This window comes from Martes martes (genome assembly GCF_963455335.1).
Source record: "Martes martes genome assembly, chromosome: X".
Lineage (NCBI taxonomy): Eukaryota > Metazoa > Chordata > Mammalia > Carnivora > Mustelidae > Martes > Martes martes.
Window position 1 is genome coordinate 16,746,552 of NC_137897.1, and position 27,359 is coordinate 16,773,910.

The 27,359-nt window shown below is 43.0% G+C and overlaps 1 protein-coding gene across 1 annotated transcript in view; it reads left to right on the top strand.

Moving 5' to 3' along the window:
* The window catches only part of PHEX (phosphate regulating endopeptidase X-linked), a gene marked incomplete at its 5' end in the record, with an annotated part of 206,253 nt that overhangs the window by 100,376 nt on the left and 78,518 nt on the right, over positions 1-27,359 (top strand). Inside the window, one exon of the mRNA XM_080831329.1 lies at positions 2,942-3,043. Coding sequence (XP_080687455.1) covers positions 2,942-3,043 — 102 coding nt within the window. The remainder of the gene's footprint in view (positions 1-2,941; positions 3,044-27,359) is intronic.

The window sequence follows — 27,359 nt, forward strand, 5'->3', positions numbered from 1 at the left end:
TGTGATCCTCTGCACTGTTTTTATAGTCCTCATATGAGTGAAACCATAGGATGGTTGTCTTTCTCTGATTGACTTATGTCTTTGGCTCATTTTAAAATCACTTTGGTTGTTTTCTCATTGTTGAGTTTCCAGTGACGCTTAAACACAGTTAGATCTCTCACATGGTCAACAACCACAACAGCAGCAGCAGCAGCAAACCTCAAACCCCAAATCCCAAGCCCTCCATCTCCTCTCTTAACCCTACATCTCCCTCTGCCTTATCTTTACTTTCTGTCTTTCATAGTGTAGAAACCCAGGACAGGCTGCCCCAAGACAGGCTGCTTTGGCATGGAGATTAGTCTGAGCTGAAGGCACTTGAGACCCTATGGGCTCAAGGGAAGCTTTTGCCTTTCCCTTAACCACAGAGAAGAATCTAAATGGGAGTCTTTCCCAGAGTCAGGGTTATTAGCAGAGATAGATTTTATCTGAATGACCCATCTGTATGGCAGGACAAACATCTAATTACCAAACACTTGCTCTTTTTATTGCCCTGTGAAGTGCCTCCCTTTCCTCTGAAGTTCCAGAACCCCCACCCCTTTGTCCTTAGTTCAGAATGACATGTGTACCTCATCTTGCCTGTCTTTGGAATTTCCACATCTATGGGGATTCCCCTTACATACTCTATTAAATTTGATTTTCTCCTATTAACCTGTCTCATGTCAATTTGATTCTTAGTCCAGCTAGAAGGACCCTTGAAGGGGTCAGGGATTCTTGCCCTCTGAGAGTAGACAGACTCCTTGACTGGGTTGTCCAGACTTGCTGCCTCCATTGCCCGTGCACCCTTCATCCCACTGAGGTGAGGCTTTTGTCCCCAGCCCTCTTTCTCTTCCAGCTTCCCTGGTCTTAGAAAACGGCAGTAGCGTTCACCTAGTTGCCCGTGACTGAAGCCTGGGAAGTAATGTGACTTTCTGTCCTTTGCTCACCTCCTCACATAAAGTTAATTACCTGCTTCCATTGATTTGGTCCCTGAGTCTCTCTCAAATTAATTTACCCACTTTTTCCCACCCTGGCTGCCCCCTCCTTAGTTAACTTGGGAAGATACTGTTTCAGTTTTTATGGGAAGGTCATGGGCGGGCTGATGGGGGTTGCTGTGCGATGAGGTCACAAAGACTGAAGGGTGCTGATGACTGAACAGGCAAAAATTCTAGACACTGGAGATTTCCTTGTCGTTCTAACACCCTCCTTGTGCGGGCTTTGTTTGAAATTGTGACTGGTACATCTCTCAGTCGGTTCCCTTTTACTTCCCTGGCATTTTCCTTTCATGTATGAGGCACAGCTCTGATGCTCTGGGAAGTTCTGAGCTCACAACTGTCATTCAGCTCTGCGGTTGAGTCTTGGCTCTGACCCTTCCTGGCGGCAAGAGCTGGAACAGATCATGGACTCTCTCGACTCTTTGTTTCTTTATCTGTAAAATAAGTGGCTTCCCTGGACCAGGGAGGCCACACCCTGGCTACGCAGTAGCATCACCTGGGGGGGCTTTTGGACCTCCCAGCCCAGGCTGTACCCTGGAACCCTGACATCAGCCTCCCACCTTGCTGCCTTCAGGGTTGTTGAAAGCTCCCCTCGGAGATAGTGTGTCACCAGGCTTGAGACCCATTGACTTTATGATTTTAAAGGGCCACAACTCTTCTATCATTGCGTGTTTTCAGTCATGCCCCAAACTGAAGTTAATGTTTTTACTAAGTTGGAAAAAAATAGCTGTGAAGTTCCCCCCACCCCCTTCCATCTGCTGTTTGTTCTTATTTACATACGATGGAACCCAGCCCACTGATTTACAGTTCTGGTTCCCTTACAACTGTTATTGAACTGAAAACATAGCTGAAAACTTATTAAACAGAAAAAAAAATTATTTTGAGCTTTGCGCCGACAATTCCTTACAGAACCAAGGAAACATCTGAACTTTCCTTCTAGAATTAATGCTAAAAATGGATTTTCAACCCCCTAATCTTAAGGGAACAATTTAATTCTGGTGCCAAACCTAGTATTTATTCTTTCTTGAGTATCCTGTCAAGAAAATCGAAGCATCTCTGTGAGAGAATGACATTTTGGGGGATTTGTCCCTAGACAGAGGCAGGACCTCCCCAGACTCCTCCACATGGGCCTCTGAAGGCAAGAGTTAGCATCTCTCTTTCCCTAGTTCTCTCTGCTGGCCCATAGACACAGGAAGAAAAGCCAGGGCAAACATACCATCGCTGTGGGTGTGTGGTCTCACTGTTAAAACACTTTGGAACAGGTCTTTCAGGAGACAGCTTTCCTGTAGAAGCCTCATTCGGACCTACCATTTTAGGTCTGAAATAACCTAAGACTTTTTTAAGCTGCTAGGGAGTAGAGAGGAGAGCAGGAGGATAACAGAGAACAGCAAAGCATTTGGCGTGACCACTGGCACTCAGTTTGGGGAAAACTAGGTCCTGACAGAAGCCTGATTTAGACTGGGAAGGAGTCCCTTGGAGTGCTGGCTCTCCCTGCCTGTTTCCCTGTTAACAGTACCTCCTTCAACTGTTTACTCACTTGCTTCTGGAATTCCCACCTGAAACACACAGCCCGTGCCTTCGCTTGTCTCTCCCAAAGCCTTAACTATTGAAATTAGTTGCCACCTTGGTAAGGATGGCTTAATTTAGTAGACGGAGAAAGGTCAGTTATAACCTATGGTGGATTCCTTTCCACATATAATCCTTTTACAACTAGACCATCAAATTGTTCTCTGCAAAGGAATGATTAATTATCTTCTAGTGATGGGGAAAAAAAGCATTTTCCTGGGAAAAGAAATATTGCCAGAGCTTGGAGTCAAGCTGAAAGGAACCTGTTTCCCACCACGTTTGGCACTGAACTCTTTCTTGTGGCCCAGAAAACCCTGTCCGAATCTTCTTTGTTTTGACCTGTTTCTCTGGGTATTTCCTTGCAGATGGAGGAATTGATTGAGGGTATTCGCTGGGCCTTTATTGACATGCTGGAAAAAGAAAATGAGTGGATGGATGCAGGGACAAAAAGGAAAGCCAAGGAAAAGGTAAGAGTCCTTTTGATTAAAAAAAAAATATGACTTTCCGTGTAATGGATTTTCATGCTCAGTATTGTGTACTTGATTTTTATATTGACTGAGCTCTTGACTCTGAATGACCCCAGAGTCACGTGTCTGTTTTGGGATGAATATATAGATTTCATCACCGGGAGGTAAGAGAAAGTAAGATCTGACTTTTTTCTTTCTCGAACTGCATTTCAAACACCTTGTAATTCAGCCTTTCCTTCTCTCTCAATTGCTGTTTCTAAGAGCCACATGGCCCACTGCCCAGCGAATTTTGCCACAAACAGTCATTGGCTGTGGCAGAATGCAGAGCAGCGGGGAACCATGGGCAGCAGCTGGCAGAAGAGCCTTCAAGGCCCAAAGAAGAAAACCCCATACTGGCTGTGTGTCCTTCTGCCTGTGCACGATGTGTGCAAATGTCCTCGGGAAAATCCTTTCCTGCAACCAAGCAGGTCTACTTTCCTAACCCATCATTTTGCTCTAATGATCCAAATGGCACGCTTATGAACTACAAACCAGTGGCAGACCATGGTATAGGAACGCAAAAATGTTGCCTAATAGAAGCAGATGCTTGGTGGGCTTTGTACAATTTTCTGGTCCCATGTAACAAGATGAAGGAGTAAGTGAGAGAAGTATTGGCAGCCACGCAGCTTAAACAACGAAGACTCAGACTGATTGTGAATTCTCGGTATTCAGATGGAGACGGAGCTGGAGCTCGAGGGGGTAGGGAATCCCTCCTGCATTCTGAGGGATCCCTGCTGCCCTGTATCTGGGAGACTGAACTAGGAGCATTTCTTCTTTAGAAAGGTATTTTAAAACCTGGCTGATGATAGGAATCCCCTGGGATGCCTAAATGCCCTCTAGCTCTCTGGGCCCCTCCCCAGCAAGGTCTGATTTAGTGGCTGGACGGTGCAGTTTGAACATTTGTGACTTCAGCCAGTCCCCCTGCTGATTGTTATTGCTCGGGGGGCCTGGGGAACACTGCTTGGAGTTCTACTGAGTCATGCTGAGTACAGATCTTTTTGCCCTATGGTCAAGAAACGGGGAGAGGGGAGGGCAGTGAACCTACCCTCTCTGATACTATAGGGGTGGATACGTGGTGTCATCGTGCATTTGTCCGGACCCATAGAATGTGCAGCACCAAGAGTGAATCCTAATATAATCTTTGAATTCCGGGTGGTAATGCTGTACCAGTGCAGGTTCATTGATTGTAGCAAATGCACCTATCTGGTGGGGGAGTTTGTTAATGGGGAGGCTATGCATGTGTGGGCTCAGGGTTTTTATAGGAGATCTCTGTGCTTTCTTCTCAATTTTGCTGTGAACGTATGACCGCTTGAAAAAATCAAGTCTATTCAACAACGACAGCAAGAGCAACAACGACAAAAAACAGAGGGCAACATTCTGGGAGTGCTTAGCCTCACTGAAATGAGAATGTACAGAGGTTTAGCAAGGGTATTTTCTAGAGCGTTAATACTCCTGAGATGGATGAACATTGCCATAGATATTTTTGTCAATAGACATGAAAAGGCTGTTCACTGTTTGTAGTGAAGGAAGAACTTGGGTGGCCGGGAGTGGCAGGTGTTGGAAGAAGACAAAGGGTAAGTTGGATGTTTTTCCCCTCGAGAATCTGTCAAAGCCGTCTTAAGTCATGGAAGGCGCAAGCTGATGAAGGCAGGAGCATGCGGGCTGTGATGAGAAACTCTCCAGATGGTAGATGAAACTTTTGGCACCAACATATTGTTGTTTTTTGAAGGCTTCATTTATTTGCTGGGCTGGCTTGTGATATCTGGAACAGAATTTGTCTTGCACTGCACAGTTGAGAGTGCAGAGCACTGGGGCTCTTGATCCTAGCCTGACCCTTCGTGGCCTGAGGGTCACCCTTGTGGAGGCTGGGGTGGAGTGATGAGGCCTGTGTGCAAGTGCTGAACAGGACGGATACCAGAGGAATGTTCTCGGGACTGCAGTCAGTTTTTGGGAAGTATGACTGGTTGCCTCAGGGGGAGATCGTCTGAGTTTGCATAAAGGAGCGGGCACCTTACAGCTGGGTCTTCTAGGCAAGTGGCACATGGGTCTTTCTTGAAGGCACATTATTCTCAGTTCTTCTAATATTAGACATGTTCCTGTTTGCTCCCTGAGTTGCTTTCCAGTCTTATATTTTATTTCAATGAGAGCTGTCACTTTTTCTTCTAAAAGTACTCTTTGAACACACTGCTTTCTTTGCGCTGAGTTCAACCTGCCAGGAACTCAACTAGTTCCTTGACAGGTACAAATATCAAAGGAAATTTTCCTCCTGGATCTCACCAGGCTCCCTGAGTATCCTGTATTTCAGAGTTCAGGGACATTCCGTTAACAAAAGGCAAGAAAGAGGGGATGTTGTCTGAGAATTTTCACCAGTTTCCCAAAGCATGTCAGGCCGTGGACCCCAGAAGATGCAGATTTTCTTTTTCTGAATTAAATGAACACGCAGTTCTGGGAATGACCTCTGGGAGGAGCTCATAGACTCGCAGAGACAGAATTTAGGAAGCTGAGGGCATTTATGCAGCTTTCGGCTCTGGGGTTGTTTTTGAAAAAAATTATTTTTTTTCTTGCCCTTTTTCTCTGCTGTCCTCAATTTGATTGCCTTTTAATAGTCAACAAGAAAGGACAGGTTCTGCCTACTAATTCCTTGAATCTCAGATGGAAATCTTTGACAGTCTTAGGGCTTTGTCTTTCTGATACTGAGTAGCTTCTGCATTAAGACAGGATCTGCCTGTGTTGAAAGTGGAGGTGAGTAATTTGCCTGCTCTTCCTGGTATGACTTGGCACTGTTCTTTGGGCATGTGTTGTATGCAGTATATCACCCAGGCGGAAGATTTCTCATCAATAATAGTGCCCACACTGGGCCAATGCTGAGTCACTTGGCAACCCATGGGGAAAGGTGGGAAAATGTTCTGATTTGTGAGTGGGAGAAGCTTTTCTTTGCCTCACCACGAAGCTCTAGACTGCAACAGATGACAGTGCCTCCTGTATTGGGTGCTGACCTAAGTGTTCTCTAGTGCCAGGCCTCCTGAATGTGGAAGGCCCAGATACCGCAGTGACTTGAGGCCTAACACCTTGAGTTGTGTGTCAGTGACCCCGGTTTCAAAATGGAACTGTGGGGATGTGACTTTGTTGTGTTCTTCAGTAGGGGTGATCACCATAAAAAGATCAACGAGGTTGCCTCTGCTCTGGGGAAGGGTAAATCTGTTGTCTCAGTCTCCTGGCTTTGCTCCTCTCATCTCCTAAGAGGTCACGAGTGGTTTAGAAACCACTAAACTGACAGCATAGGTTTCAACTGGAAATTTAGTATTGTGAAATAAGCACCAATTTTTGTTCAGGATTCTGTTTCCTGCAAGCATATGCTTTTACTGTAAACTAGCAGCAAAGGACAGGAAGCCTGTTTTTTTTTTTTGTTTGTTTGTTTTTTTTTGTTTTTTTTTTTTTTTTTTTTTGGTTATCACAGATGGGGGACGAGTGTAAGGTGGTAGAAATTATTTTGGGGGGTGTCTTCTGGAAGATTTGCCTTTTCCAGAACAGAGTAGGAGGATCTCAAGGTCACTACGTAGTGATTCTGAGGCCTGGCAGGAAGGGATGCAACACTGCCTTTGGCTGCCCTAGCGGCAGGAGCAGGGATTCTGCTGGAGAGCTCTGTGTCAGATCAGGAGGAACAGCTTCCTGAATTTGGCTAGTCCCCTGCTAGATTCAGTTCTGTATCCAAAATCTGGGTCCTTCCTGAAATGTTTGTTTGTCCTCTTTACTTCTGGGATCTATGTTTGCCTGGCCACCCCTAGAGAGAAAGACCCGGATGGAACTGCTAGGAAGGCAGCATCCTCAGGATCCTGTGAGTGGCCTTAACCTTGGCCACAGCAGGTACAGATGGTTCCTGGGAGTGTGCTACACGGTCCTTTTGCCACAGGCATGCCACATAGGCTTTGAGCAAGGTGGCAAGAGTTTTCCTGCAGAGGAGCAAACAAAAGTGTGTTTCACCTCTTTGGCTTTGTCTCTATTTGGGAAGAAATATAATCATTCCTTTTAGCCCTCTAAGTACTTGACTGGGCCCCGTGTGATGAAAGATAGGTTAACAAGAGAAAATGAACCAGAAGTTTATTTATTTATTTTTTCTCAAGGATTTTATTTATTTATTTGACAGAGATCACAAGTAGGCAGAGAGGCAGGCAGAGAGAGAGAGAGAGGAGGAAGCAGGCTCCCCGCTGAGCAGAGAGCCTGATACGGGGCTCGATCCTAGGACCCTGAGATCATGACCTGAGCCGAAGGCAGAGGCTTTAACCCATTGAGCCACCCAGGTGCCCCAACCAGAAGTTTATTAATGTGTATATCTAATATATACATGAGAGAAACTCAGAAAAATGAGTAACTCAAAGAGGTGGCTTAAAACCTCGGCTTGTATAGCATTCTTAAGAAAGAAGAAAAAATTTGCAGAAAAATGACAAAGGAAAGTGGTTTTGGACTTCTAAGAGCAGCAGATATGGAAAGATAAATATATGGGAAACTAATGGTAGACACAGGCTAGTTAGAGAAGTCTGTTATGTAGATTACTCCCGTGCTATCTCCAGGTCGATAGGGTCTAAAGTTGTCTTTGGTGATTCACCTTTGTCCTTCCTAGTAGAAAGGTGAGGGATTCATTAGAAATGCAAATTCCTGGGTCTCCCTAGACCTGCTGAGCTCTGGGGTGGTGGTGGGAGCCCCACCGCCTTGCCGTTACCATTTCATCGCACATCTGTCTGGCTTCCAGCTGCTGGCACCTGCACTTTGCCCAAGAGCTTTCTCTTCCCACTGGAACCTGCTATGCCACTCATACAGAGGGCCCGTGAATGAACACACTTAATAGCTGATGGGAGTTACTGTGTATGTCCCCTCCTCCCTCAGGGATGTGGTCAGCAGGGCTCCTGCAGTTTCCCCAGCCGGGTAAGCTCCACTAGCTCACATGGTCAGCTGGCTCAAGAAGATGCCTTTTACTGACAGCTGGCCTTGCTCTGCTCACTTCCGCAGTCCCTTCCTGGTGTTTGATGTGTCTTTCACTTGCGAGGTGAACTGCTCATTCTCGAGTCCTTGTCTTGGGGTCTCCTCTTGGGGATCCTCAGACTAGGGCACAGACCCTGGGGTATGCATCCTCTCCATCCTTGCTGGCCTTAAGGTGACAACACATTTCACTGCATGTCTGTGTGAGCAGCACTTCAGCAAGTTCGGTTCCACAGACGTTTCCAGAACCAATGACATGCCAGGTGCTGGAGCAGGAGCTGTAGATTCAAAGATGATCCGTGGCTTCCTCTCTCTGCAAGGGCTTTCACTGTCCTGGGAGAGGATAGCAGGAACATGGGTGCTGCGCAGATGGGGAGAAATTTTAGTTAATGCAGTGGAGAGACAAAGTGCTCCTGGCTGTTGCTGTAGGGGAGGAAGAGTCTAAGGAGCCCAGACCCACATGTGGGGGCACTTGACTTGGGCACTGCCCACTCTGCGTCTGTCCTTGTAGCCTGTGGGTAAGACTTCCTCTGGCTCCTCCTTGTGGATCTCAACAGCTCTGCGCCCAGCTATCACTTCCCCTTGGTACCTTCACTCTTGCTTCATTTCACATTTTGTCTTTACATTGGTCTGTGGAAAAAAGACAAGACTTTTGTCAGAGTGTCTCCTGCCCTCCCCTGTTCCAGATTCAAGGCCGTTTGCATGTGCTCCAGAATGCTGGGTTCTTGCCTCTACTCCAGTGCTGCCCCAGAGACACACAGGAACTGACAGAGCAGCAAGTAGACATCCCTCAGCATCCCTCGCCACTTCCGGTAGATGCTTGGCTCACACGTGCTGCCCTGCTGCCGTCTTGAGCTAGCTGGCCCCCTCGGGCTCCATCTGTCTGCCGCCACATTTCTCCATTTCTCTCACAGGTACATCCTAGCCAAGGGAGTAGCTTTCACACTTGCGTCTCCTCTCTCTAACTGGCCTCAACAGGAAGTGCAGGAGAGACGTTAAGCCCACAGACTGTGGAGAAAGACCCCGTACGCTCGGAGCCAGTGTCTGCCCTTTTTAGCTGCAGGACCCTTTGGAAGTTACTTAACGTCTCTGACCCTCACTTTTTACATCTGTAAAATGGGGAGATGAGTACCTACCTCATTGTTTATGCAGGAGTTAGTATACTTAACGTACTTAGAAGAGGGCCTGCGGCATGAGAAAGTCTAAGTGTATTCAGCTGTTTCTTCTAAGCTGCTGTCCCGTGGCAGAGGAGAGGCTTTGGACGAGCCTGGCTGGTGAGGAGACAGAGACGGGAAGTCAGGTTCCGTGTGTGTTTCTGGGTCAGTCTTTTCATCTGGGTTAGGAAGGTAGGTGACGTAAGACCACACGCTCTGAAGTACCTCTCACCCCTTACGCGTTCCCGTGCTCCGTGTCAGAACAGTGCCCTTCTCCTCGCTGCATCTGCTGAAAGGCAGTTAATAGTGAACAGGCCCCTGCTGAGAGGGTGATGGGAGAGCGTGCTGCTTTTCTTTGTGGAGTTTGTATCTTCAGGTTTGGAACAAATTGAGCATTATCTTTGTGACGCGTTTTCTGGTTTATTATTTTTATTAAGTTTTTCATTTTAATTCCACTGTAGTGAACATACAATGTTACATTAATTTCAGGTGTAGAACACAGTGTTGCCTCGAATCTATTACCCTGCTCAGTGCTCATGGCAAGAAGTGTACTCTCAGCCCTCATCACCTGTTTCTCCCATTTTCCTGCCCCTCCTATGCTCTGGTAGCCATCAATATATATATATTTTATATATTTTAAACACAGAAGCAAATGTTTCATGTGAGGAGTTTGATGCATGTATTTATCAAAGACGTATTATGCCTGATACCTTATAAGAGTGAGTTTATTTGAGTTTTGGTCTTCTAGAGCCTCATGGAAGTATTGTTTTGTGTGATGCTCTAGGTGATTGGTTCCCACACTTAAGGGGCATCAGCGCCATCTGGAGGACTTGTTAAAATGCAGATTTCCAGGCCCCACCCCAGAGTTTCTGAGTCCAGAGCTCTGAGGTGGGGCCCCGGAATTTGCATTTTTGTTAAGTTCTCAGTGACGCTGTTGATCTTGCGCCAACACTTTGATAACTGTTGGTGATCACAGGTGACACCTCCCTTCTGCGAAGCCCGTGTAACTAGAACAAGCTAACGCTCATCAAGCACCCGTCTTACCCTTACCGTAGAGCATCAGAACCCAGCCCGGCTGTCCGCACCACTGCTCTTGTGCCTGCTGAAAAGCCCTCGTTGACAGAGATCCAAAGCCTCCTTCTCAATCAATTCTAACCCCCGACTCCCTGACTGTCCCCAGGAACTATGCAGAATGAGTCTTCCATGGGAAAGCCCTCCTGATGTCTGAAGATGTTGAATGTGTTTCTATTTCAGATGGCATGTCTCTAGAGTTCATCAGGAATTAACAAATGTTATATGCCAGGCTGGATGTTCTAAATGCTCCACAGGTATTAGCTGCTTTAACGCCATAATATCTGTATGAGGTGGGCCAAAGTTTTCTCTTTCACAGGTTTTAGGAGCCTAAAGCATGTTGAGTGCCAGCCAGCTTACCCAAGGTCATACAGCCTGCAGGCCGAAGGCCTGGGACTGTGTCCTTGGCAGGCTGCCCTGTGCTTTTAACTACACTTGAGGGGGGATCTCTCCGAGTGTGGGCCACGGACCATCAGCATCAGCACCACCTAGGAAGTAGCTAGAAATGCAGATTCTTGGTCCTATTCCAGTTCTGTAGACTCAGAAGCCCTGGGAGGTGGCCCACGAATCTGCATTTGAGTAAGCCCTCCAGGTGATTCTGATGCAGCCAGTGTGGGAATCACTGCTCCGCACTATGGTTCTCATGCTTCATCCTGCTGGCTGCTGTCCAGGTTTCAACATCTTTTTTTAAAACTCAGGTTCAGAGCCGAACACGATATTCTAGATACAGTCTAACTCACACAGCACAATGGGAATATTATTACTGCCTTTGTTTTGCATACAAATTATATTAAAAAATCCGAAGTTTATATTATGGCTATCTTTTCCCCTCAGCCATGTCACTGTGGGCTCATAACAAATTTGCAGTCAGTTAATTTCTAGGTCTTTTTTTATCCCCCCAGAAACTGTTGTTAAGCCCTGTTCTCCAGCCCTAAACTTGGCTTTTTTTTTCTTTTTTTAAACCCTCATCCTAGAACTTCATGTTTATTCTTACTTAAATCCATTTACCTTTGGTTCATGGCTCAGCTTTAAAATATATATACACATATATAAATATATATATACACATACATATTTATATATACATACATACATATATATAAAAATATATATACATACATATTTCTGGACCTTCTCCATATTTATTTTTGTTATAAAAATCTGTGCTCATTGAAGAAAATCTTGGAAGTAAAGTGCAAAAGGAGAAGGAAAAAAATTATTGCTAGTTCCATCATCCAAACATAACCACCACAAACATCTTGATGTTATTACTTTCTTTGGCTTTTTCCCTGTCCATAGATTTGAATAATGCCATATATGTATATATATATATATACACACACACACACACACATACATACACACACACACACATATGTGTATATATATATATGAATTTGATTTTTTTCTCCTTTATATTATAAATATTCTATTATTACATTGTCTTTATAAGAGTTTTCACTGTTATTGACTATTTTGTCCATTGGCTGTGTACTAAATGACTTATAAGTTCTCCATAGTTGGGTAGTTAGGTTGTGCTGTTAATGATATTCTTATGATGAAAATTTGTGCATAAGTAAATCTTTCTCCAAGTTCCAAACGAATTGCTTAGAACGGGATCTTAAAAAACCGTTAAAAATCTCGGGTCTGTTAGTGTGTCAACTACTGTCTCCACTTGTAAATCATTCATAATGTGAGAAATCTGTTTTTTGATTTGGATTGTTTTTCTGCATTATCAATGAGGATGCTTACGAAATGGAGGTGGAATCGACATGTTTGCTTATCCCTTGGAGACTCCTTCTAGATTGATCTACAGATTCATGGAGACTCTGCTCTGTGACAGGTCTTTTGCTAGGTGCTAAGTAGTTCACTAACCAGTAGATTTTTAGTCCAGTTGTTCTACTTCGAACAACTCCCTGGAACTCTCATCGACTTCCTCATTTCTGCCTGCTTAGATTTAGCTGTGACTTGATAGAACCCAGTTACATTGCATTTGGATATTCCTTGCTTTACTAGTGTCCTTTAAAAAAAAAAAAGATTATTTACTTAATAGAGAGAGAGGGAGAGAGAAAGAGTGCATGAGCAGGGGGAGCAGCAGAAGGAGAGGGAGAAGCAGACTCCTCACCGACACACAGGGCTTGATCCCAGGACCCCGAGATCGGGACTGGAGCCAAAGTCAGATGCTCAACCAACTGAGCCACCCGGGCGCCCCTCTAGTGTTATTTGAAAAGAAAGAGAGAATCCTGATGATATTGAACATTCAACTAGGCTCCCATTCTTTCTAAGATCCCGTGTTATCCTCAGTACACATTACATCATTCCGTGGGGGTACAGCCAGCTCTTCAGACTCCCAAACCAGAAATCTCAGTCTTCCCTCCCAGCCAACTGGAAACACTCAAATCCTGTTGAGTCTGTCTTCCAACAACTTTTAAATCTTTATCATTTCTGTTTCATAGTTCTTTCCTCCCCTAGCTTCTCATACTTCTTTTTTTTTAAAAGAAGTAAAATTCACATAACATAAAAGTAACCATTTTAAAGTCTACAGTTCAGTGGCTTTTAGTACTCACACAATGCTGTGCAACCATCACTGCCACCCAGTCCCCAAAGATTTCTGTCACTCCAAAAGAAAACTTCATACCTATTAGCAGTCCCTCCTACTCTTGCTTTCCCCCCAGCCCTAGACAGCCACCATTCTGCTCTCACTCTATGGATTCACCTGTTCTATATATTTCATATCCACGGAATCATAGAATATGTGGCCTCTTATGTCTGGCTTCTTGCACTCAACATAATGTTTATAGGTTCACCCGTGTTGCAAAGTTCATCCTTTTTAATCCATTTCCTCATTTTTAGTCTTGGAAAGAGAATTACAGAATAGGCTTCTTAAAAAACATTTCCGATAGTGAAGTCTTTCATGTCTCCTCTGAGCTTTTGAAATAGCATCATAGTGTTTATTCATAACTAAAAAACTTTACCCCAGAATAGAGATTTGCGGAGCGGAAGTGACCCCTGTAAGGGAAGAACTATGGCTGGCTGGTTGATGATTAGAAGCTTAGAAGTGCCATAGTCTGGCACTTCCTTCTGTGGCCACTGGGCAGACCTTAGCAAGGATCACAGCTCTGGCAAACACATAGACGAGATGCACATCTTTCGAAGACCTCGGTTTCTTCACCCGTGAAATGAGAGCAAATATACTACCAATTTCACATAGCGCTTGGGAGGATTCGATAAGTAAGGTATGCACAGTGGCTGGCAGAGAACAAGTGCTCGGTGTTAGTAAGATGACATTTTCGTTTTTTCCCCCCAAGTTGCCTTTTATTCCATCTTCATCAAATAATGCGATGTGCCATTACACTCTCTTAAAGTTGGGGAAGAAAAGCTGATGCCAGTTCAATTGCTTTCTTTGGCATGGAGGTACAGAGTGGGCTTTTAGTGACTTTGACTCAGTTCAAAAATTTTAAATGTTTTATTAAATTTTTTGATGTGCCCCAGAGTGTACCTAACAAATCCCCAGGTCCTCCTCGGCCACCCCCACCAGTCTCACCAGTGTTTGCCATTCTGACATCATACACTCCCCATCCCACCTGTTTTTATGCTTGAGAATTCAAAAGCTAATCCCTGACATTTTACTAAAAACATTTCATTACATGTCTCCCCCAGATGAATATTTTTAACAAGTGCAGTACTGTGAACATACCCAACCATATTTATTAACTATACCTTGTTCATTGGTAGCCTGTGTACAGTTTTCTGTAATTATCTAAAAAATGTTTCTTTTTTTTTTTTTTTTGAACATTGGTTCACATCACGATCCAAATGGAGTACACATACTGCAGTTCATAGGTCTGTCTTTCAAGGCTTCAAAAATTTTAAGAGCTCCCACTCCTGTTTTATCTGTGAACTATGTATTTCTTGAAAAAATTGTATCATTGGTCTGGTCGAGTTTTTAGCAGTCTTGATTTGGCTGACTGTATCCCGGTGTTTTCTTTTAACGCGTTCTTCTGTCCTTTCCATTTCCTGTTAATGGAATCTAGAGGTTTGAGAAGATTCAGGTTCGATTTTCTTCTGGCAGGAAGCCTTGTTGGAGGGGGGTGCTGTGAGCTTCCTGTTGCAACCAACCAAGCTGCTCGCGAGGAGCCTGGTCCGTGGGTTTGGGTGCTGTCAGCCCGATCCTTCCATTTTCACTCACCCATCCACCTTTCGCCTCAGGCGGGAATCCTTTTTTCTCCACTGTGTCTTAGGATCACGTAAGAAGCTTTTAAGAAAATCCTGATGCTGAGGTGGCTCCCCAGGCCAATGGCATCCAGACTACCCGGGGTGTCAGCAGTTTTTCAAGCTCCTCAGGAGATAAAAATATGCAGCCAGGGCTGAAAACCAGCATCCTAATTATTTTCACGGTCACTGATGATATTGCCTAGGTACGTGAGTTCAGTAAGTGTTGCAACTAGTGATTTTCAGATTCTGTCATTCTGTCCACATTTATTAGCTGGAATTCTATAAAAAAAAAGATCTCCTCTCATCAGCAACTCAAATATGCCGATGCATAGTTTATACTGACGTAAACTGCTGAAAGACACCAAAAACATCTGTCTTTATTAATTTGTATAATGAGTCGGTCCCTTAATATCTCCAAAGGTGCCAAAGCAGTTTTTTTTTTTAATTGCAGTATGGTTAGCATATGGTGTTCTATTAGTCTTAGGTGTGCATTGCAGTGGTTCTAGAATTCTATACAGTGCTCAGTGCTTATTGCTGTAAGTGAACTCTTAACCCCCCTCACCTATTTTACCCATTCCCCCACCTACCTCCCCTCTGGTGACCACCAGAGCTCTCTATAGTTTAGAGTCTGTTTTTTGTTTGTCTTTTTTTTTTCTTTGTTTTGTTTCTTACATTCCACATATAAGTGAAATGATATGGTATTTGCCTCTCTCTGATAACCTATTTTACTTAACATACTACTCTCTAGATCCATCCGTGTTGTTGCAAATGGCAAGATTTTATTCTTTTTTATGACTGAGTAATATTCCACCGTGTGTGTGTGTGTGTGTGTGTGTGTGTGTGTGTGTGTGTGTAACACTTCGTCTTTATCCATTCATCTATTGATGTACACTTGTACTGCTTCCATAATTTGGCTATTGTGAATAATAATAATCAGTAAATATAGGGGTGCATATATCCTTTCGAATTAGTGTTTATTCATTCATTCATTCATTCACTCACTCATTCATTCATTCATTCATTTATGAATGAGAGAGATTGTGTGCAAATTGTGGGAGAGGCAGAGGAGGAGAGAGACTCCTGAAGCAGACTCAGTACTGAGTGAGGAGCCTGACACGGGGCTTAGTTCCAGGACCCTGAGATCATGATCATGACCTGAGCTGAAATCAAGAGTCTGTGGCCTAACTGACTGAGCCACCTGCGTGCCTGTATTTTGAATTTTTTGAGGAACCTCTGTACAGTTTTCCACGGTCACTGCACCAGTTTGCATTCCCACCAGCCATGCATGAGTGTTCCTTTTTCTCCACATCTTCACCAACACCTGTTGTTTCTTATGTTGTTGTTTTTAGCCATTCTGACAGGTGTGAGGTGATATCTTACCGTAGTTTTGATTTACATTTCCCTGATGATGAGTGATGTTGAACATCTTTCCATGTGTCTGTTGGCCACCTGGATGTCTTCTTTGGAGAAATGCCTGTTTGTGTCCTCTGCCTATTTTAAAATCAGATTATTTTGGTTTTTTTTGCTGTTGAGTTGTGTAAGTTCTTTATAGATTTTGGATACTAACCTTTTATTGGACATGTCATTTGCAAATATCTTCTCCCATTCAGTAGATTATCTTTTAGTTTTGTTGATTGTTTCCTTCACTGTGCAGAAGCTTTTTATTTTGATGTAATCCCAATACTTTATTTTTTCTTTTGTTTACCTTGCCTGAGGGGATATGCCTAAAAAATGTTGCTATGGCCGATGTCAGAGAAGTTACTGTCTGTGCTGTGTTCTAGGATTTTTATGGTTTTGGATCTTAAATTTAGATCCTTAATCCATTTTGAGTTTATTTTTGTGTGTGGTGTAAGAAAGTGGTCCAGTTCCATTCTTCTCCAAGTAGGTGTCCAGACAGATTTCCCAACACCATTTGTTGAAAAGACCATCTTTTTCCCATTGCATATTCTTGCCTCCTTTGTCAAAGATTAATTGACCACATAAATGTGGGTTTATTTCTGGGTGCTCTATACTGTTCCATCAATCTGTGTATCTTTTTCTGTGTCAGTACCATACTGTATTGATTACTACAACTTTGTAGTATATATTGAAATTTGGGATTGTGATACCTTCAGCTTTGTTCTTCTTTTTCAAGATTGCTTTGGCTATTCAGGGTCTTTCATGGTTCCATACCAATTTTAGGATGGTTCTGTGAAAAATGCCGTTGGTATTTTAATAAGGAGTGCATTAAATCTGTAGATTGCTTTGGGTGGTATGGACATTTTGACAATATTTGGTCTTCCAATCCGTGAGCATGAAATATCTTTCCATTTGTTGTGTTGTCTTCTATTTTTTTAATCAGTGTTTTATAGTTTTCAGAGTAAAAGTCTTTCACCTCTTCGGTTAAGTTTATTTTTGGTGCAGTTGTAAATGGGACTCTTTTCTTAATTTCTGTTTTTGCTGCTTCATTATTAGTTTATAGAAATGCAGCAGATTTCTGTATATTGATTTTGCATCCTACAAATTTACTGAATTCATTTATCAGTTGCAGTAGTTTTTTGGTGGAGTCTCTAGGGTTTTCTTTATGTAGTTTCATGTCATTTGTAAATAGTGAAAGTTTCACTTCTTCATTACCAATTTGGATGCCTTTTATTTTTCTTGTCTGATTGCTATGGCTAGGACTTCTGGTACTGTTTTGAATAAAAGTGGTGAAGTGTACATCCTTGTCTTTTTCCTGATTTTAGAAGAAAAGTGCTCAGTTTTTCACCGTTTCTCATGATATCAGCTGTGGGTTTTTCATATATGGCCTTTATTATATTGAGGTATGTTCCCTCTAAGCCTACTTTATTGAGCATTTTTTTTAAAGATTTTATCTATCTATTTGAGATAGAATGGGAGTGAGCAAGAGAGAGAGAGTGAGAGAGCATGAGCAGGGGGAATGGACAGGGGGAGAGGGCAAAGCAGACTCTCCATTGAGCAGGGAGACCAACACAAGGCTTGAAGCCAGGACCCTGGGATCATGACCTGAACCGAAGGCAGATGCTTAACCTACTGAGCCCCCCAGGTGCCCTTTGTTGATGATTTTTAAAATCATGAATGGGTATTGTACTTTGTCACATGCTTTTTCTGTACCTGCTGAAATGATCATATGGTTTTTATCCTTTCCCTGGTTGATGTGATGTATCACGTTGATTGATTTGTGAATATTGAACCACCGAGAATGGTTTTTTAAATATATTGTTGGATTCAGTTTACTCATATTTTGTTCAGGATTTTTGCATCTATGTTCATCAGAGATATTGGCCTGTAGTTCTCTTTTTTTGTAGTGTTTTTATTTATTTGTTTATTTTTAGAGAAGAGGAAGGACAGAGGGAGAGAGGGAATCCCAAACAGGCTCCACCCCACAACCCTGAGATCATGACGTGAACCCAAACCAAGAATCAGATGCTCAACTGACTGAGCCACCCAGGCACCCCTTTTTGTAGTGTTTTTACCTGGTTTTGGTGTCAGGGTAATAATGGCCTCAGAATGAATTTGGAAGCTTTTCTTCCTTTTCTCTTTTTTGCAATAGTTTGAGGATAGGTATTAAAAATTCTTTAAATGTTGGGTAGAATAAATAGGTGAAGCTCCTCTGGTCCTAGAATTTTGTTTGTTGGAATTTTTTGATTACTGCTTTAATTTTATTGCTGGTAATTTGTCTGTCCAAATTTTCTGTTTCTTCCTGATTCAGTTTTGGGAGGTTATAGGTTTCTAGGAATTTAACCATTTCTTCTAGGTTGGCTTCAGTTTTTTATAATATTCTCTTATAATCCTTTATATTTCTGTATTGCTGGTTGTTATTCTTTTTCATTTCTTTTTTTTATAATTCAATGATTTTTTAAAAATTTATTTTCAGCATAACAGTATTCATTGTTTTTTCACCACACCCAGTGCTCCATGCAATCTGTGCCCTCCCTAATACCCACCACCTGGTTCCCCCAACCTCCCACCCCCTGCCCCTTCAAAACCCTCAGGTTGTTTTTCAGAGTCTGTAGTCTCTCATGGTTCACCTCCCCTTCCAATTTCCCTCAACTCCCTTCTCCTCTCCATCTCCCCTTGTCCTCTATATTATTTGTTATGCTCCACAAATAAGTGAAACCATATGATACTTGACTCTCTCTGCTTGACTTATTTCACTCAGCATAATCTCTTACAGTCCTGTCCATGTTGCTACAAAAGTTGGGTATTCGTCCTTTCTGATGGAGGCATAATACTCCATAGTGTATATGGACCACATCTTCCTTATCCATTCATCCGTTGAAGGGCATCTTGGTTCTTTCCACAGTTTGGCGACCGTGGCCATTGCTGCTATAAACATTGGGGTACAGATGGCCCTTCTTTTCACTACATCTGTATCTTTGGGGTAAATACCCAGTAGTGCAATTGCAGGGTCATAGGGAAGCTCTATTTTTAATTTCCTTAAGGATCTCCACACTGTTCTCCAAAGTGGCTGTTTGCAAATGACAGTACAGACAAAAGGTTGATATCCAGGATCTATAAAGAACTCCTCAAACTCAACACACACAAAACAGACAATCATATTAAAAAATGGGCAGAAGATATGAACAGACACTTCTCCAATGAAGACATACAAATGGCTACCAGACACATGAAAAAATGTTCATCATCACTAGCCATCAGGGAGATTCAAATCAAAACCACATTGAAATACCACCTTACACCAGTTAGAATGGCCAAAATTAGCAAGACAGGAAACAACGTGTGTTGGAGAGGATGTGGAGAAAGGGGAACCCTCTTACGCTGTTGGTGGGAATGCAAACTGGTGCAGCCACTTTGGAGAACAGTGTGGAGATTCCTCCTTTTTCATTTCTTATTTTGTTGGAGTTCTCTCTCTCTCTCTCTCTCTCCTCCCCCTACCTTTGATGAGTCTGGCCCTGAGAAGATTTTGTTGGTGGGTGGGGCCTGTAGTCAGACCAGATGTCTGCTTCCAGCCCAGTGTTGGGGCTGCGGTTGGGCTGCTGTGTGTGTGGTTATCGTCCCCTCTCTGTGGGGAGGAATCACTTTGAACAGGTAGTGGTACCTGTTGGAGTTGCTTTCACTCTGCCAGGCTTGTGACATCTCTTTGGATGGGCTGTGGTCAAGGCCATATTGGATGGGGTCCGTCCTCAGTAGAAAATAGGGAAGGGGCACATGGTGTTAGCAAAGTTCGTGAGCCGGTCTCCTGTGGGAGGGGACATGGAGCTGAGACCTGGCTGGATGGGGCATGTCTGCAGCAGAATGAGGAGGCAGAGTGTGCTGTTAGCAAGTTAGGGAGCACTTACTGGCTCTCTGCTGGTTCCCACAGGTTTCTGTGCATCTAGCCTGGAGGACAGGGGCAGGAAATGACACTTGCCAGCTCCTTTGTTCCTGGAGAAGTCTCTCAAGGATGCCTGCCCCTCTAGCATATGCTCTGAGTTTAAGAAGCTAATCTCCCTCCTGGACATCCCATGTGTTTTCCAAACTGTTGCTTCTCTGCTGTATCCCTGTGGACTGTTGTGCTGTCTCTTTAAGGGTGGGGACTTAGTTTCCTCTTGCTGGCCTAGCTCTCCCAGAGCTGAGCCCACTGATTTTTCAAGTTCTAGGTGGTAAGCCTTTCTGATTGGAAGAACTTGAAAGATTATGCATCTCTGGTTTTCAAAGCCAAATGTTTTGGGGATTCATCTTCCCCATGTGGGTTTCCCTTCCTTGGGGTTTCTTGTGTGAGGGTGTGTTTCTCTCCCCTCTGTGTGCCACATTGTCCCTACAGATAGTCCCACGGGTCCACTTAGTTCCCAATGGTGTCTCCACCCCTCCTCCTTCTGCAGTGTGGCCTTTTCTCTATATTTAGCTGTGGAGAGTCTGTTCTGCTGGTCTTCTGGCCATTTTCAGAGTTATTTACCTGATGTGGGTGTTATCTAGTTCTCTCAGTGGGAGGAGTAAACTTAGGCTCCTCCCACTCTGCCATCTTCTCAGGAAGTCCAAAGCAGTTTTTTTTTTTTTTTTAAAGTGTCTAGATCAGGGAATTTTATGTATTTGACTTGTTTAATCGTTTGTCTTTTTTTAAGCACAGTTGCCCCATACTGGCCAACCCGAAGCTTTCCCTTTAGGGAATTCTGATGTGACTCCAGTTGATTCTGATAGTGTCTTTGCATCCTGGCATGACAAGATATCCTCTTTAATGCTCGAGCTCTGTTTAATAACAGACTGGTTTGAACAATTATAAATCAGTGCCTTAATTAGTTTTTCCACCAATGAGCAATATATTGATTTTTTTTTTCCTTGGAGGAGAGACTCCTTACCAACTTGAAATACAGAGTTTCAATAATAAATCTGCATAAATTGGAGTTAGAAATTTATGTGAATTTTCATTTGTAATGAGCACTAGCTCATGTCAGTGGACATACATGTAATACTTACTGTATGGCTTTTGGTAATTTCTTAAGCGTTGTGTTCCCTGTTGATCATCAAGAATATAAATGAGTCAGGGCGCCTGGGTGGCTCAGTGGGTTAAGCCTCTGCCTTCGGCTCAGGTCATGATCTCAGGGTCCTGGGATCGAGCCCTGCATCGGGCTCTCTGCTCAGCAGGGAGCCTGCCTCCCCTCCCTCTCTGCCTACTTGTGATCTCTATCGAATAAATAAATAAAATTTAAAAATAAAAGAATATAAATGAGTCTATAACTAGTGTATGACTGTGCCATATATGAAAAAAATTATGCTAGTGTCAAGAAATAGAACTGATTTGAACAATGTGGAACAAGGGAACTATATTAAAAGATGAAAGTTGGAATAGTAAGTATTTAAAAAATTTAACAATATCAGCAACCCTTAATGGTTTGAATACAGAACTGTAAAAATGTTTAGTTCTTAAGAGTCTATTAGTTATTATTTTTGGCTGAGGGATTGGTTGGTTGTAGGACTTTGAAAGCAGTTGGGAAAATGCCATGATAGCTTTGGAATGAAATTCCAGAGGACCAAAGCAGAGAGAGCTGCATTTTAAATATTATGGGAAATATTTGTTACTTTTATTCTTGGGATGAGTGGGAGAAATTTAATGTCTCTGTTTATTCTTTTTTGGTCCAAATACAAATTGAGTATGTTAGAAATTTCTTAGAAATGTATGTTTAGTTTGATTTGATAGAAAAAGAATCACTTAAAAAACTTTTTTAAAACTAGTATTTTGAATTGAAGTTTATTTGACACGCAGTATTACATTAGTTTCAGGTGTACAACATAGTGGAAAGGAATCCGTTTTATATATTGATTTTTACTTTAATGGGAAAAGAGTTCATTAGGAATGTTCAAGTTCTTTGTGTACATTTTGTGATGCTCTTCTCTGGCCCAAGATGAGACTAAGAGCCCTGCCGCATCTGCTTATCTGCTGTCTCTGGGGCGGCGTCTGCTGCTGTCAGCGGCTCCCTTCTTATCTGGCTTCGGGTCCTGCTCATTCAGTTGTACGGGAATGTCAGTTCCATTAATAACCCAAGGACCGGAAAGGCAGATAGTGGAAAATGGGTGAAGAGAAAGAAATTGTGTTTAGCCCGGCATTCTGAGGTGTCATTTTTCTCGACCCTAGCATAGCTGGGTAAAGGCAGCCTGAGGGCATGACAGCAAAACCACCTCTGAGAGAATCTCATTTATGAGCCAGAGAAACAACCCAACACCAAGAGAAAAAAGAGGGAGTGAAACTGGGAGAAAAGGTAATGATTGGGGCTTGGAGAAGTCTGGGGAAGTGGTGCTAGAAAAAAAAAAAAAATGGCATGACCCAATTATTTGGATAGAAGCTCTGGCAACTAGGCAAAATAAATTTTGTTTTTATTTTAAATATTTTCTTTCTTGGTGTTTCAGGTAAACAAAATTCCTTAAAAAAAAAAAGAATTTAAGGAACGATTGATTCCTCATAGGAAATTTTGGAGTTATTTACTGTTGCTTTTGGCTCTGTGTCGGCCAGTTGCCAGAGGGAAGAGAGCGGGTTTTATTTTTCTTCGTGCAGGTAGAATGGCTCACCCACGGCAGTGCTCTGTGTAACACATCACCCCAAAACTTCCTGGCTTTGAGTAGAAGATATCTTATTATTTCTTGTGATTCTGTGGGGCTCCAGGGGCCGAGGTGGATGGCTCTTCTAGAGGGGTTGCCTGGAGTGTCTCGTGCAGTTGCATTCATAGATTGGCCATGGCTGGGCACCTGATGTGGCTCCTTCACGCATGTCTGGTGCCTCACCTGTTCCTCATCTGGCTGCTTTCTCCAGCAGGGTGACACGGAAGCTAAGGGTTCCAAGAGGGAGGGAGCCAAAGTTGTGAGTCTTTCTAAGGGCTAGGTTCAGAAGTCCCAGCTTTCTTTTGCTACATGCTCTTGGTCAAAGCTGGGGACAAGGGCAATCCCTAGAAGGGGCTTCAGCTCTTGGGTTGAGGAGCAGTGTGAGCATACAAAGACAGGAGCTGTTGTTGGCGGCCATGTTTAGAAGCTACCTACCTGCGATCACTATCCTTGGCTTCTCTTTTCTGTGTTCAGTTTTTCATTGTTTACATTAGAGAATTTAGAATTATTTTTATTCTCTGTCTTTAACACCTGACCACTGAGTGTCATTAAATTTTTTTTTTCCTATTTTCTTATTTGGTTGGTTAGGTTGTTTCTTATTATTGACTGATTTCTTTTTCTTAGCTCAAGACCTGTGTGTGTGTGTGTGTGTGTGTGTGTGTGTGTGTATGCACACACACACACACACACACACACTCTCTCTCTCTCTTTTTTTCTCACAGAATTATTTGAATAATCTAATTATTGAGCTGTGTTGGGAAAAGGACTGAAACTCATTCTGTTCAGACCTTCCTCCACAGGTGTAAGAAATTCCTACTAGGTTTTGGAGGCCACCGTTGGACTAAATTACCAGGAACCCAACCCCGTTCTAATAGACAAGTTATTTTTTTCAGTTTTACATTGACTTCCTTAGTAAACAAAATTAACTTTCAGCATAGACACTCCTTACACTGACTTCCTGTATGGCGTTGGCAAAGGCTGTGCCTCACTCCGTGTCCTTGGTGGCCTAAGGTAAAGGGGGCTGATCATCTGCGTTTGGTATATTATGGTGTTCCCAGCACTGATAGTGACTAATGGAGTTTCTGCCCAGGGGTTTGTAAGGATTAAACTAATGAGTTGAATGTCCCAGAGCAGAGTCAAGTGGAGGATGGTACTGAAGTTGTGTCCTTTAGGGCCACAGAAACAGAGACTTTGCTTAATTTTGATGTTTAGTTATAAAAAATGAATTTATGAGTTTGTGGACGAATTTGACTAGTTCTTCTAGGCTTTTGAAAATGCAAGCTGTGGTTTGGCAAAGCAGTTTGTATAGATCTGTAATAAGTCATGTTCTAATGAAGTCCTGTCATTGGTTCCAAGCAATTTCTGATTTCCATTAAAAATTATTCAACTCTGTCTGTAAAAATAAATAAATAAAATTAAAAAAAATTATTCAAAAGTACAGAGAGAATATTTTTGAAATGAGGAAAATATAGAAGAGAAAAATATTTCTTTCTCTCCTCTTCTTTCCCTTTTCCCAAGCCCCCCCCCAACCATTGCTTGCTTATTTGAGTGTCCCCTCTTAGTGTCTAATGTCAGTGAGAGATGTGTGGGTGACCTTGGGAGGAGTTGGAAGCTCCTGCAAACTTTCCATTCTGGGGTCACCTCAGACCTAGGCCATCAGTAGTTAAAAATCAACTCCCAAGGTGAATGCCATAAGCAGCCAAGGTTTTTTGGGTTTTTTTTTTTTTGGTCCAGCTTTATTGAACTATAATTGACAGACATTACTATACATGATGAAGCTGTGTAGCATAACGGTTTGACTTACACATACTGGGACATGATGAGCACAATAAGTTTAGTTAACATCCATGATCTCATATAGGTACAATAAAAAAAAGAGCAAAAATTTTTTGCTTGTGATGAGAACTCTCAGGATTTACTCTTTTAACAGCTTTCCTATATAGTGTACAGCAGTGTTAGCTGTGCTCATAATGCTGTACGTCACATTCCTAGTATTTATCTTGTAACTGGAAGTTTGTACCTTTCGGAAACCTTCCTCCCAATTCCTCCTTCCCCCTGCCTCTGGTAACTACAAGTTTGATCTCTTTTGCTATGAGTTTGGGTTTTTGTTTGTTTGTTTTTTAGTTTTTCAGATTCCACATATAAGTGAGATGATACAGTATTTTACAGTATTTGTCATTCCCTGTCTGGGCATAATGCCCTCAAGGTCCATCCATGCCATAGAAAAGTGGCAGAATTTCTTCCTTTTTATGACTGAATCATTCTCCCCTATATGTATGTATATCACAACGTCTTTATCCATTCATCCACTGATGAACAGTTAGTTGTTTCCATATCTTGGCTATTTATTACCAATAATGAGACAGTGAACTTTGAGAAGCAGAGCCCTATTAGAGTCGTACTGCTCAAACTTGAATGTGCACACCAGTCTCCTAGGGCCCTTGTTAAAATGCAGATTTTTAGTAAGTTTGGAGTGGAGCCTGGGATCCTGCATTTCTAATAAGCTCCCAGGTGAGGCTGACGGCCCTGGACCATGAACCACACTCTGAGGACTGAGAGTATAGGGCAGGAGTTGGCAAACTTTCAGGTAAAAGGCCAGATAGGAAATATTTTGGGCTTTGCAGACCATGTCAAGTTCTCTCTTGTGGCGTGAATGCAGCCGTGGATAACACGTGGAAATGGCTGTGGCTGCGTCTACACAACTTCACTGACAAAACCAGACAGCAGCTGGAATTGAGCACGCAGGCCAAGGCGTGGCGACCTGGTCTAGAGCTTTCTTAGTCTCAAGTTTTTGCCCAACACCTTGCTGCTTTCCTCTCGTTGGGCCAAATCTCGAGTAAGAATTAAGTGGTTTCATAAGAGGTTACTCATTTGCTTTGTTGAATGATGAATAATTGATGATGACATTTAGGCCGCTGTTTACAAACAGCGCACACGGTCCCTTGGCTGTGGCTCATTGCTTTTCCTTGAGTATAGGTGGCCTTTCTGGTTTCCTTCCCTAGACTGCCTTTTCAGAGATAGATCAAAACAAAGCTAAAATTTGTTCCAAAATGTGACCCATGGGCATCCAGAATAAATAACCACAGCTGAACTGTGGAAGCAGAGCCCCTGTGGGGGATTTCAGTTGCATTCCCTTTATCTGTCTTCCGCCACTTACCCCTGGAGTTTACTCTCAAGGGATAGAGGCTGGTACTCTGGCTTTTAGAGAGGTGGAGAGCAACAAGGGACCTGGACCCATGCAGTTTACATTGACGTACGTCCTACTCATAGGTCTGGCTATTCTGGCAGCAGAAAGTGACATGCTGCTGATGATATATTCTTACAGACAGACAGTGCAGGACCAAGTTGTGAGTTTTGGAGGACCCAAATTTGGAACAGAATGTTCCATCTCATGGGCTTTTGGGGTAAGGTCCAAATGGTGCATATGGTGCATTTTTTTCGTTTCTAACTCCAAAGCTAGTTAGGGTGGAGCTTTAGGAAAGTGTTTTTTGTTTGTTTGTTTGTTTTTGCTGTTGTTGTTTTTAAGCTGGACCAAATGTGGGGCTTGAACTCATGACCCTGAGATCCAGACCTGAGCTGAGATCATTGCCCTTTTATAGGAAAGTTTTAAATTTAATTGGTTTATGGGGCACCTGGGTGGCTCAGTGGGTTAGAGCCTCTGCCTTTGGCTCAGATCATGATCCCAGGGTCCTGGGATGGAGCTCTCTGCTCTGCGGGGAGCCTGCTTCCCCCCCCCGCCTGCCTCTCTGCCTACTTGTGATCTCTCTCTGTCAAATAAATAAATAAAATCTTAAAAAAATTAATTGGTTCAAAATTGAAACTGGCTCTCATTTGTCTTTATGACAGTGCTTAAATCCCGAAGGGAGAGATGTTACTCCTCTTTCAAAACGGGAAGAAAAAGGCCAGGGTTCCTTAGGCCAGGGATGCTCATGATAGACCATATTTCAGGGTAGTTCTTTGCCGATGGATCTCCTCCAGGAGATTGATAACCTTCTCTTGCTGGGTCCCCATTCCCTAGAACCTTCCTTCTACTGGTAAAATCTCTTTGGTCTCATTACCTTGACTGGTCTGAAGAATAGATGCTCTGATTTTCTCGACTAGAAATACTTTCTTTTTTTTTTAAGATTTTATATTTATTTACTTGACAGACAGAGATCACAAGTAGGCAGAGAGGCAGGCAGAGAGAGAGGGGGAGGCAGGCTCCCTGCCGAGCAGAGAGCCCGATGCGGGGCTTGATTCCAGGACCCTGGGATCACAACCTGAGCCGAAGGCAGAGGCTTTAACCCACTGAGCCACCCAGGCACCCCTAGAAATACTTTCTTGCCTTTCCTTTTCTGTTTTGACCTCCCTCTTGGCCAACTCTTGGTCTGCTAGGGGCTCTTGGTGAAACTTCAGTTCTATTGGTGTCCAGAACCAAAAGCTCTTTACTTTGATTTTTAGGGAAGGATGGAAGTTTCTTAAAGGTATTCTTGAACCCTGTTTACATGCATCTTGTCTTTCTTGTAGCTGAAATGATTATTTGTCTGGGCGTGCTGAATATGGTTACTGGTGCAGAGGTGTGTACATTACATATTTTTCAATTCATTTGGATTTTTAAAAGTGAGTCATATCCATAGAATAGAATACTATTTTTCATTCCTCAAAAGATGGTGTATGTTGGGAAAACATGAGCTTTTTGAAGTCAGATTAAAGCTAAATGTATCTGGGCTAAGAGGCTGGTTTTGGCCCTTAAATGTCAGGACTTGGGGATGTTAATTTCTGAGTCTCAGCTCCCTGAGCTGTGACATGGAGTGATCTATACCTACCTGGTGGAGTTGAGGTAAAATTTAGAT